This window comes from Tachypleus tridentatus, chromosome 5, assembly GCF_004210375.1.
Source record: "Tachypleus tridentatus isolate NWPU-2018 chromosome 5, ASM421037v1, whole genome shotgun sequence".
Taxonomy (NCBI): Eukaryota; Metazoa; Arthropoda; class Merostomata; order Xiphosura; family Limulidae; genus Tachypleus; species Tachypleus tridentatus.
Window position 1 is genome coordinate 54,178,204 of NC_134829.1, and position 13,486 is coordinate 54,191,689.

Sequence of the window (13,486 nt, forward strand, 5' to 3'; positions counted from 1 at the left end):
CACCTTAGAAAGTCACTGTCTAAAGCTTTTGTATTATGGGTAATTACAAACTGTTTTACTTTGCTATAATAATTCTAATGTAAATAATGTTGAAATATAATATATAATATTCTGATATTAGTAGTAATGAATGTCTGTAATTTTATCTTTGAAAAATTACTTTTGTATTCTTAGTGCAAAGCTATACAACAGTCTGTCTAGACAAAAACTGTACATCCCGGGGACTCGAACCCCTTGATTCTAGCGTTGTAAGCAATGGTTTATTGAGATAGGGACTAGTTGGGGCTCAGCCCCAGGGCGTACGGTCTTAATGGGGACAATTGATAATGTTATTCTTTGTAAAATTAAAAGAGATGTAGGGCCCACAAAAATTGTTAGCCCCTGGGTCCACACAACCTTAACTTCACCACTAGTTTAAGTTCGTAATCTCTTCACTGACCCTTCTCCCTAGTAGCACAGTGGACTTACAACACTAAAACTGGGTTTCGATACGGTGGTGAACTAAGCACAGATGGCTCATTGTGTATTTGCGCTTAACTACAAACAAAGAAACAAATTCACTGACCCACCGTAGAATTCTTTGAACTGAATGTATACAATATATACACGAGTATATAAATTATTCGTACGTAAAGATGGACTCCTTGTTCCCTTTCATTAGAGATAAATTTTCTCAAATTTACTGTTGTTGAAAAAAAGAAAAGGGGGGGGGAGGTTTTCAGTGCACAAGTTACACAGTTGTGTTACTAAAACATTTCTTTTAGAGAAGATGAAAGAACAGGGCCCGTTTAAAAACGTGAATTGAAATTATGCGAGTTGGAATGAAGGAAGAGGGCAAGCCAAATGTTTCTCCAAAGTCGAAAGAGTTCCATTCGAAGTGACTTTGTATGCAACAATAAATATATTTCATGATTATTGAGAAAAAAAACGAAATTATTTTAATAATTATCGCTTTTTAATGTAAAAATTAATGTTATAGTTTTTACTCGAAGTGTTCTTTACAAATTTCGTTACAATGTATATGGTTACGTTCTAATTCGTAACTTCTACATCTCTAAATCATCTATGAATTACAATTTACAGTGAATTATGTATTTAAGAGCTTTTCACATCCTTTTATTCTGTAAGAGGCGCTCTTAGTCAACATGGCAACCTTCATTTCGAGATGTGGTATAAGTCAATTAGATAACCAGCTCTCTAAAATTAGATTTACTTTTTTGTCTAAAAGTAACTCATCAAAGAGTTATCGTATACACACTAGACTTAATAGTTATGCCCTTCAATATAACCAACATGGTGATCCCATCAAAGTGCTGCAAAAAATAGAAATCCCAACTCCAAAAGACGGGCTCAAATCAACAGAAGTCGAGTACAAAATGCTGGCTGCACCTGTTAACCCTGCAGACATCAATATGATTCAGGGTACTTATCCCGTTAAACCGCCTTTACCTGCTATTGGTGGTAATGAAGGAGTCGCCCAGATTCTTAAGGTTTGTTATGGGTTGATATTATGTGTTTCATATAGCCTAAATATTTTTTAAAACTGTAAGTTGTAACCAACTTGTGTATAGTTTTTATAGCTAATTCTGTGAGAGCTAGTTACTATATTAAAATGTTTCATCGGGTGGGTATAATAACTGATGTGTATATCTGTGGGGGTTGAGTAAATAGCTGTGTTAAATTCCTGTAAAATTTTCGAATATAAAAAAATTCGTGTGGTGAGAGCTAATTATAATACCAGTATTATCATTCCACTTGGTGTTCTGTTCTTGTAAAGCATCTGTTATAATACCAGTATTATCATTCCACTTGGTGTTCTGTTCTTGTAAAGCATCTGTTATAATACCAGTATTATCATTCCACTTGGTGTTCTGTTCTTGTAAAGCATCTGTTATAATACCAGTATTATCATTCCACTTGGTGTTCTGTTCTTGTAAAGCATCTGTTATAATACCAGTATTATCATTCCACTTGGTGTTCTGTTCTTGTAAAGCATCTGTTATAATACCAGTATTATCATTCCACTTGGTGTTCTGTTCTTGTAAAGCATCTGTTATAATACCAGTATTATCATTCCACTTGGTGTTCTGTTCTTGTAAAGCATCTGTTATAATACCAGTATTATCATTCCACTTGGTGTTCTGTTCTTGTAAAGCATCTGTTATAATACCAGTATTATCATTCCACTTGGTGTTCTGTTCTTGTAAAGCATCTGTTCAGAAGTCATTTTCATATGTAAATCATCTTTATAAAATTGATCTGATTTCAAGTGAGAAAAATGCATTTCTTAGATTATCCTGTAACTGTTTTTAAAAACTGGATACTTACATAAGAGATTATCACAGCTAGGTTACATTTTTTTAAAACTAAAATATAGAAAGATGGAAAAAGATCATTTGTCACTCACCATATAAACCAATCACAACATTCAAAAAGTAAAGAAATGCAAAACCAGTTGGTCCTCTGGGGTCACCCTCTCTCTTCCAAAACAAATGGCCAAAGTATGAAATCCAGTTGTGCCCCTTCACATCCTGTCTAAAATAAATATTTAAATTAGTTGAAACTGACAAAACAAAACAAATCATCAGCAAACCACTACTGTATAAGTAACTAAATTAGTGTTTTGTTAAAAAACAAACAGTTTTAGTGATTTACAAAATATTTTTTAAGTTTTGGGTTAAAAAAAATGTGATGAAACATGCAACAATTACTAACTTTCTACAATTAACAGTGTATAATATATTTCATAAATTTTGCTGTTCTGTTTGTATTTGCCTTTACCAACATAATAATCTTTATTATGTGATATGGTGTTATGTATTCTCAAAAATAGTGTACTTTTTTTTTACCTACAAATATCTCATAAAATAATTATTATATATATTGTTCAATATTTTCAGTGTATACTTTATATTTTGAACAATTGTCTGTTTTATTATGTTTGAATAAACATTTCTTTTAAAGAAAAATCCAAGGTTTTTGTATTAATAAATCAGAAATTGACTTCACATCATTCGTGTCAGTTTAGTATTGAGACTGAAATTATACCTTACAATTATGTCATGTTTTGAAAAGTAAAATCATGTTGAAATTTTATATAAATTAATTTCATTTAATTTTTTATTGATTGACTGCCTTTTTAATTTTATCTAAGATCAGTAATTGTACAAAAGTAATTTAAATGTAAGTGATAAATTTTCTTTACTAAAACCTTAGAATCCAAAAAGCATACATCAGTGGTCTTGCTAAACTGGATAAACAACCAATGTAAATCTTGTAATAGAAAAAAAATGTTTATTGTGTTTTTGTATTGGATAACAGAACACCATACTGTTACTTGCTAATTGAGGAATGGACTTTTATATTTATTACATTTTTTACAATTCACCCAAACCTAAATTGGTTTCACTCAATGAATTTTTCCATCTACAGGTTAAAATACCTTGTTTTATTTTGTTTTACAATTCATTGTACAAGTAGTGATTTTAAATCATGTACAATAGTTACGTGTTGAATTGTAGAGGAATTTAAATCTGTAGACCCCTAAGTAAAATGGGATAAAATCAGTAATTTGTTTTTATTGTAACTTCAGATTATGAGACTTGGAGGATCTTTGCTGACATCTGTTTCTCAAAAATGTATCAGTATTGAATTTTAAATGAATATTGAACTTTCTAGAAATTAACACGGTATTGAGTAATATCAGTTCTTTAACACTGTATTGGGTAATATCAGTTCTTTAACACTGTATTGGGTAATATCAGTTCTCGTGATTACTGTATTGGGTAATATCAGTTCTTTAACACTGTATTGAGTAATATCAGTTCTCGTGATTACTGTATTTGCCCCTTGAAGCACCTCTGTCCCTTGAACTGCTTCCTCCCTACACATATTGTTTTTAGAAATTATAAATCCTACTCAACAGTGAGATACGTATACAGAAATGATGACAGATCTTTATTATTAAACTGTACTTTTATATTGTGTTTGTTTTCATTTATTTATGATAAGATTAGTTCTTTGTGTTTATACTGTATGTGTGTAAACTATTTAGAAGTCCATATAGGCTTTCTTCTATGTCATGGTATTTTATTGTAATTTATATTTTTAACAGTGGTTTTCAAATAAGACCCACAATGGTTCAAAAACCCTTTACCAATTTTGTGTGTTATCCAGTGTACCAACTTCTTAATCAGAATTTATATTTTTAACAGTGAACTATTTGATCTTTAAAATATTTCCTTCAACAATAAATCTTAAGTTTTTATCATAATAAATCAGAAACGGTCTTCACTTCAGCCTTGATTCCTATAACATAATTATGTCTTCATTATGGTACTGTATGTCAGTAGTACTGTCTCATTCATCTTTAACATTTGCTTAAAATACAGTAAATTAATTGTTTACAACAGTACATCAGGAAGAAAAATACTTAGTTTTTTAGCCCAAAAAATATACTTCAGTTCTATCATTACTCAGTGTAAAATTAGTGATGTAATAAATGCCTCCTCTTGTGGCCATACGATAAGTAGTGTTCAGCATATCCCACAACTTTTGGTTGGTTGTACGTATTTTCTAAATGTTCGGAATGCTTAAAGGGATGCATATAGTATACTTATTTAAGATACAGTTAATTCAGAAATAATCATGGATGCTCATGAACATGTGGAAGGCCATAATTCATACTCAAACCAAAACAGATTGAAATAAATAAAGTGTATTTTTAAAACAAATAGTTTTTATTAGTAGACGATAATCAGTATTTACTTACAGTATGGTTTGTGTGATTGTGATGGTTTGTGTGATTGTGATGATTTGTGTGATTGTGATTTATTCTGAAGATAAAAGGAAGAGATAATTAATTATTTCATGAAAATAAAAAGTGGATTTAAATTTTTTACTTTCTGGAGTTATTCGGTGTGTAGGGATAACATTGAAGGTCCAAGTTGTCCCTTGTTGTCCCTATGTTAAAAGAATAATTGTACTTACAGTCATATCAAATACAAATCAGAGAACGTAGATGGCATTTAGTCATCAGTTATAAATTCACTTTTAAAAATGTTTTGAAATTATTTATCACACTTCAAGAAACAACATACACCTTGTTAGTGGCAATATTTAAGATGTAATGCAAAGATACTATCGTCTGTAATTGTATGATGATTTGAATAGTAAAGTTGGTCTCATTTAAAGATAAGATTGTTATGTTAAAGTTCTTCTGAAGTATCGAATAAACAGTTTTATTCTGGCAGGGTTTGATTTATAGTTTGCTTGTAATAGGTTGGCTCTGATGTTAAAGGTCTACATGTAGGAGCTTGGGTCATACCAAATTCTGCTGGCTGGGGAACATGGAGGACTCAGGGTATATGTGATCAGAAAGAATTATTGACTGTATGTTATATACTTTTGTTTACATTATTTATTTATTGTATTTATTCTTAACAAGTGTAATTAAATTATTGAAACCGAAGGATGTTTAACCCTTTATACAAATATCACTAGAATATATTGTGTTTTTTTTCTACTGGAGTGTTTAAAAAACATACTATATAATTGTAAATGCTGTTTTCTCTCTAGTTAAACTTTCCACTAACTTTCTCTTTTCAATCTTAAAACAGAAAGTTTTTGGATTCTCTTATAAACATCTGTTCTACTATCATTTAAGAAGCTTTGCTTTAATAGCAAAAATGGATGTAATGAAGTAAAATGTGTTGTAAGTGTTTTTTGTATAAAGTATTGTATAATGTTCTGATACAGTACTTACCTTATCTCACAAGATTAGCTGTACTCATTCACTGCTGCCCTCTATATGAATTTTTTTCTTTATGTGTGCCACAAGCTTTATATCTCCCCCTATTGGAATCAATTGATTCCAACATGTTTCTCCAACAAATCCATCAATTGGATTGATCATCAATCGCATACTCATGTGATTTATAAAACTCCCTGTTTGCACATCTACCAAACTATCACTTTGAATTTTTGCAGTTTTTGTATTCAGATGTCTTTCTTTTTAACCTTGATTACAATTTGTGTTGATAATTATTTCTCAAAGTCGCTACATGATTTTAACCTTGATTACAATTTGTGTTGATAATTATTTCTCGAAATGACTACATGACTTTAACCTTGATTACAATTTGTGTTGATAATTATTTCTCGAAGTGACTACATGACTTTAACAACCTTGATTACAATTTGTGTTGATAATTATTTCTCGAAGTCGCTACATGATTTTAACCTTGATTACAATTTGTGTTGATAATTATTTCTCGAAGTCACTACATGATTTTAACCTTGATTACAATTTGTGTTGATAATTATTTCTCGAAGTCACTACATGATTTTAACCTTGATTACAATTTGTGTTGATAATTATTTCTCGAAGTCGCTACATGATTTTAACCTTGATTACAATTTGTGTTGATAATTATTTCTCAAGTCGCTACATGATTTTAACCTTGATTACAATTTGTGTTGATAATTATTTCTCGAAGTCGCTACATGATTTTAACCTTGATTACAATTTGTGTTGATAATTATTTCTCGAAGTCGCTACATGATTTTAACCTTTATTACAATTTGTGTTGATAATTATTTCTCGAAGTCGCTACATGATTTTAACCTTGATTACAATTTGTGTTGATAATTATTTCTCGAAGTCGCTACATGACTTTAACCTTGATTACAATTTGTGTTGATAATTATTTCTCGAAGTCGCTACATGACTTTAACCTTGATTACAATTTGTGTTGATAATTATTTCTCGAAGTCGCTACATGACTTTAACCTTGATTACAATTTGTGTTGATAATTATTTCTCGAAGTCGCTACCTGATTTTAAACAACCCAGTTTTTTGTAACTTAATTGTTTGTTATCTTACATTCCTGTTATCAACTCTTGAAGCATGAATTCCAAAGTCAGTGCCACCAGTTTAGGTGTTTCTGTTTTAAAAGGTGCTTTCTCACAGGCTTCATGTGTGGTGTAATCTGATGGGAGATTTATTTATACATTTATTTGAAGGGATTGAATTTTATATGGGTCAACCTCTGTTTACAGATTTTGTCCCACTTTCTTCTGAACATGTTTAACCTGTTCAGGATGTATATGCTTTATGAATTTGCCACGCCTTTCCTGAGGATTTAATTCAACTTTCTTCAGTTTTCAGACTTTATCTCTCAGATATGTGCTATTTTATTGTCATTTCTAGTTCTTATGACCCTTGTCCTTCCTTATTACATGAACTTTCTTCCCAATGATATTTGATTTTTTTCCCCATTCCCTGACATTCTAGTTTACATTAACAATTTGCCTCTCAGTTGAATGATGGTGTCAGCATGCCTTGACCCTTATGGGCTTTGGAACACTCTGGCCTTGCTTATTACTGGACAGATTTTTCTTATCTTCGACCAATAACTTATGGGTTCTGTTTTACCTGTTTAGGGCGCAGGCTCCAAGTTCCCTGTTTAGTTACACCAATTCCCAAGTTTCCCACCTACATCTTACCCTCATGACTCGTACAGTATTGTTCTACAATTAATCTCTCCTCAGAAGCTCTTCACAGAAATCCTGAGGTAGTTTTCTGGAGACATCCTTACCTTCATATTGGCTCATTTATTATCTTCAGCTCTGGCTTTACAAACATGGTTTCTTTGATGTGAAAATCTTCTAGGTCCAGATACTGTTTTATCTAGAGCCTGTTTACCTGCTCCTTATTTCTGGGATTTACATATAGCTTTGTTTTTATGCCATTTCATCTAAGATGTGGTCTCTGTGTCTTTGGATTCTTGGGTGGCTTGACTCTAACAACAGTCAACAACCCTTTCCCATCTGGTAGGTCATGTGTCTCAGTTGAAGTCAAGTATGGCACCAATTCTGATTTTCCAGCCTTTACTCAAACTCCCCCTCTCAAGGTGCAACAGCTCGTTGTTTTCCTTGATGACACTTAATTCGTTGCCAGCAGTTTTGTTGACCATCCACTGGGTTCAGACTTGATGGGGGCTTGACTTGTGGCATTTTTCTGTTGTGGATACTCTTTTCTAACTAGTGTTTGAGTTCTTCAAGTTTTGTTTGAAGGATTCTAGACCCCATTTCTTGCCCCACTTCCCTTGTTTTCTGTACCCATTTACTTCCCTTCAGGATCTGTCAGAAGCATTTCAGGACTTCCTCACTCAACAGGCTATCAAACCATTTCCACATCATTTGCCAGGGTATTACATCCTTGTGTTTGTTGTTCTCAAGAAAACCAGGTACTAGAGGCTGTCATCAATTTATTTCACTTTCTTTTAATGGGATTTAGTATATCTGGCTCATAAGTGGTGCAGTTCCTTTCTTCAGATCTTTCAATCTGACTCTCTCATCTATGAAGTTGTCCTTTGGATGCTTTCAGGGTATGTGTCTGTTCTTCCCTCACACCAGTCCCTCTTTCTATTCAGTGGGAGATTCTAGCTAATCTTATGAGAAAAGAGAAGTGTCATATCAGAAGTTATAATTTTCTTAAAATGAAAATGTATTTCCAGTAGGTATTTACCTCCTGTCCCACTTCCTATCCTTTCTACTACCTCACTTCTGGTGCTCCCCTTTTCCACTAAACTTCAAAATGATAGTTCAGTAGAGGCACATAGAGGGAGTCATATATGTATAATAAGTGAACATTCCTCCTATTGTTGAAAAAGTAATGCATAATGATTTGCATGAGAGATACATTGGAATCAGTTAATTCCAATAGGAGGTGTAGGCTTGTGACATTAGTAAAGAAAATGTTTGCATAAAGAGGGCTGTGATGAACAAGTATAGCTAATCTTGTGAGAAGAGAGAAGTACCCATTAGAAATACATTTTCAGTGTAGGAATATTATTACATTGACATAAAACAATTGTTCTTGATGTCTAAATATACTTTACCAGAAATAGAAAAGGTGTTAAATTGGTGTTCAATTTTGACATTTAAAACCATAACTATACAATATACATAGTGTTTTTCTTTTAACTTTGTACTAATGTAAGCTATCAGCAGATGTTATGTTAATATATTAATTCCTATAAGTGTAATAAAATACAAGTATTGAATGAACTAGCTTGTTTTTCTATTTATAGATTACAAACAACATTCCTGTCCTAAGTGCTGCCACTATAGCAGTGAACCCTTGTTCTGCTTACAGACTGTTGAATGATTTTGGTGAGCTTCAGCCTGGGGATACAGTTATTCAGAATGGTGCCAATAGTGGAGTTGGCCAAGCAGTGATTCAGATTGCCCACTATCTTGGCTTTCACACCATCAATGTAGTTCGCAACAGAGAAAATCTTCAGGAGCTGAAGGATCTGTTGGTGAAATTAGGAGCAGATTATATAATTGTAGAAGAGGAGCTTAGGTGAGCAATTTGAGCAAAATTAGTTTTAGTCTAATGTACGTTTTTATTACAACCCCTGTTTCATTGTTAACAAACACAGACGCAATCCACGTACAGTTATGTATATGTAAACAGCTGTTGTTTTAAGAGGAATGTGAACTTGCTTACTGGGAAATCAGAGATTTAATTTTACTTTCAAATTATCACTTGCTTTATTTCATGTACCTGAAAAATAGCATATATAGGACAAGGTTTAGAGAACATGTTTGGTGGATAACTGTAATGACAACAAAAGTAGAGGTAAAGACGAACGTATAATAATGTGTCAGCCACACTATAATTGCTGTATAAACTGCCTTAGAGATTTCTGCTCAGTACCAATACTAAACAATAACAACTATAATATCAACTGGATTAACTTAGTGAAGTGTAATCTTTCTTCATTTTTACTTATATCACAACACATCAACTAGGGGAAGAATTGTTTAATGATGAGTTAATTACAAAAACTAATTAATGTCATTTTAGTGCAATAAAATAGAGTAACAAGTTTATTACAAAAAATGATTAGATGTGAAAACTATTCCAAGATGTTAGAGTTTTCTAAAAATATCCAAAAATTAAACTGTTAACTTGTATCTACCAAAACAAATATCAGATAATATAGATTACTTATGAAAACTTCAAATCTCCTACAACAATGAAAAATGTTAGGAACAAGGTTGGGAAGTAGAGAATGTGGCCTTGAGTAGCTTTCAGATTTGTATTAAAGTGAGTTTTGATTATTTGTTCATATTTGTAATTTCAAATGTTACAAACTTCTTATGATACAGTAGAGATTGTTCTTACTTCCTTTGCTATTTAACTAAAATACCTTAGTCTTAAACAACTGTATACAGCTAACTACTGAAGTTTTTCATCTGTATTCTCCATCAGTGAGGAACACATATTTTCAATTATTATGAAAATTAATTATCTGCACTAACTGATGATCAGTTAAACATTTTACAGTTTATTATGCTCTAAATGTTTAGTTAATTTTGTGTTATCTTAGCCTTATTTTTACTATCAACCTAAAGATGAATGTAAGAACTTAAAATAGCTTATATTAAAGAAGTCATGTTGACCTATGAGTAAATTCTCTTTTTATTAAATTTATTTTAGTAATATTTATTATTACAACATTTACTAATAAGAAAAAGATTTTTGAAAGTTTCTACAATACATATCAAAAAATTGTATTCAAACTGATAGAACCAAAAACTGTGTCCAGGGTAATAGAATTAGGTAAGACTTTACAAAATAGGTATATATGAAGATTGCTACTGTGATAAATGATTATGCATTTCATCACAGTGTTGTCTTAGTTTTCATTCCAGAGCCAGATCAGTTTATTTTTTAACTAAATGAAATACTTCTGTTGCAGATTATAATTGACTTCATTATAGTATTCTATCAGTATTTTTGTCTGTGTAAAGATGTACGTTTTTGAGTACTTTACATTAAAATGATTTTGGAAATGCACCACTTCCAGCATGCTGTATTTGATGATCATGTATCTTTACAGTAGCCTGCTTTTTAGTTTTCACTGTTAAAGGCTCTGCCATAATATTATCATGTACGAGACACACTACTCCTTCCTGCAAGCTTTTCATAAGCCATCTTTTGTATGAAAATAATGCTTTTCTAGCACCTATTTCAACAATTCAGTTTATTAGTATGGAATCAGGTGAATATCTGTTTTATTCTTCAGCTGCTTAATGTATGATACTTCAAAAGAAATATAATGGAAGCTACCTGTGTAACTTTTCCAGATAAAGATCTCTCTTGATTATATTACATAATGCTGCTTGGGACACATGGATGGCTTTTGCCACTGATCTCTGTGCTTGTAGATTCTCATCTGTTACTAGATACTTCACTTTGATATAGTTGAGGTATAATTTGTTACAAGTCTTATTTTGGATAATCCTGGTGTCCCAGGTTGATCTTTATATATATAGCCATCTTGGAAACTAAATATCCAGTCTAATCACATATTTATAATTTGAGTGTATGAATTTTTTGTGTTATTTTCTTCTCAAAACCAAACAACACTCACTAGCTGTTAAATTCCAAACGAAGTTAAAATGTTATTGTGTTACTTTTCATTTCACTTCTGTGGTTGCTTCTGTACTTACTGATTTGTATGTCAAATTATCTTGATAAATATACTCAACACTTTGTATATGCCAGTTTAATGCAAACATCAGACTCATTTTTGCAATTATCCAGCCAGTTTTTTATGAACACTAGTAGAACATACATCTTTCATAAATAAATCTTTGAAAATATGATTACTCTATTTTTTCTCAATTGTTAAAAGTTAAAAATCTGACCCAAAAGCTTAAAAATTCACGATTGGTCTCATCTTTATCAAAATGAACAAGACATAATCCTTCAATCACTTTTTTTTAGTAATCCACATGATTAACATAATCCATAATTGGCATACATATATTTTCATTGCACCATTTCAATGTTAGCATAAGAAACACGGCTTTATCAATTTTTTATTTTATGAAGTTGTGTGATAAAGTACAACAACTTCAGGTGGCACTTGTTTTAGTTAAAAGGTCCAAAGTGATGTTAAAATAAGATACTATTCAAAATATAACAAATTCTAATGGTGTAAGTACCCATTTCAGAGAATCATTATTGGATGATTACCATCAAATTAATTTGATACAGAAAATATTAAGATTCAGCATTCAAACAAAGAACGTGCCAGTGTCTCAGCATGTGGAGAATTGTAGACCACATATTAAGATACATTAGCCTTTTATGAATGTTTTCATCATGATTTGATTACTAAAAGTGATTATGCTGTTTACTTTACAGGACTAATTTTTGTAATTTTGTGTGATTTACATCTCATGGGTTGTAATTATTTGATCTTATTATTTTCCATATTAAATTATATAGATCTCAAGTTATGGATGATATTTTCAAGAAAATTCCCAAACCCAAACTTGCACTTAATTGTGTTGGTGGAAAAAATGCCCTAGAAATGATGCGACATCTTGCAAAGAGAGGAACCATGGTGACATATGGTGGAATGTCTCGTCAGCCTGTCACCGTACCAACCAGTGCACTGATCTTTAAAGATACACGGATCCTTGGTTACTGGATGACTCAGTGGAACAAAGAACACTCTGACAGTCCCGAGAGAAGAAAAATGTTAGATTTTGTCTGTGATCTAGCTCGAAAGGGTGTTCTTAGGCCACCAAACAGTCGAATAGTACCATTTCGAGATTACAAAGAAGCAATTGAAAAGGCCATGGCACCATTTGTTAGTCAAAAGCAGGTGTTAGTTATGGAATAATATTCTAACAATTAAACAGCATTTTGTAACTTAGTTAATCTTTACTTGAATTGAACACCATGATTAATTTATAAAAACATCTTACTTTTATTGTAGATTTGAAAAACCAATAAATAATATCAGCTTAAAAGAATGTAGCTTATTTGTTGCATAATTCTGTATGTTTTAGATTTATTACTTTCAATTCTAATGTAACTGACATCTTGTTTTAAACAGTGCTCATTTTGTGGCTAGCCAGAGAAAAAATATTTGCTGTTATGATTTTAAATAAAACTCCATATTTGTTTTGGTGACATGTTTAGTTGACATAATTATCCTTCATTACCGATGACATTAAGAAAGAAATGTGGGACACTGTTAAAAAAAAAAAATGTACTTGTTATGGAGTTTACATTCCAACAGTGTACAGGAAAACTGATTTAAAACTTTTACATTGTTTAGTTATATGTATAGTTTGTTTATTCATCATTATGCCCATTTTAAATGTCTTAAATTTTGTCACAAAAACTTAAAGGTTTAACAATAACAGTTGTTAAAATAATCTGAATTTGTTTTGTATTTTATCAGTGTGTATTTAAAAACATATGTAGTAAGATTTACATTTTGTATAGTTTTATATCCCTAAACACTATAAGACTACATTTTTTAAGTAAGTGTCACTAGACATTTTCATTAGCTGTATTTAGAATGAATGAACTTTGTTGTTTCTAAAGAAAAAGAGTAGAATTTTGTTAAACCTGACATTGAAAAATGCATTTTAAATAGAAGTTAA

General features: G+C 31.3%; 1 protein-coding gene across 1 annotated transcript; it reads left to right on the plus strand.

The window, feature by feature from the left end:
* Positions 1–1,017: 1,017 nt before the first annotated feature.
* On the plus strand, positions 1,018–12,844 carry LOC143251189 (enoyl-[acyl-carrier-protein] reductase, mitochondrial). Its single transcript, XM_076502605.1, has 4 exons — positions 1,018–1,490; positions 5,281–5,391; positions 9,097–9,371; positions 12,315–12,844. The coding sequence occupies exons 1-4, from the start codon at positions 1,146–1,148 to the stop codon at positions 12,712–12,714; spliced, it is 1,131 nt and encodes a 376-aa protein (XP_076358720.1). The 5' UTR covers positions 1,018–1,145; the 3' UTR covers positions 12,715–12,844.
* Positions 12,845–13,486: the final 642 nt, after the last annotated feature.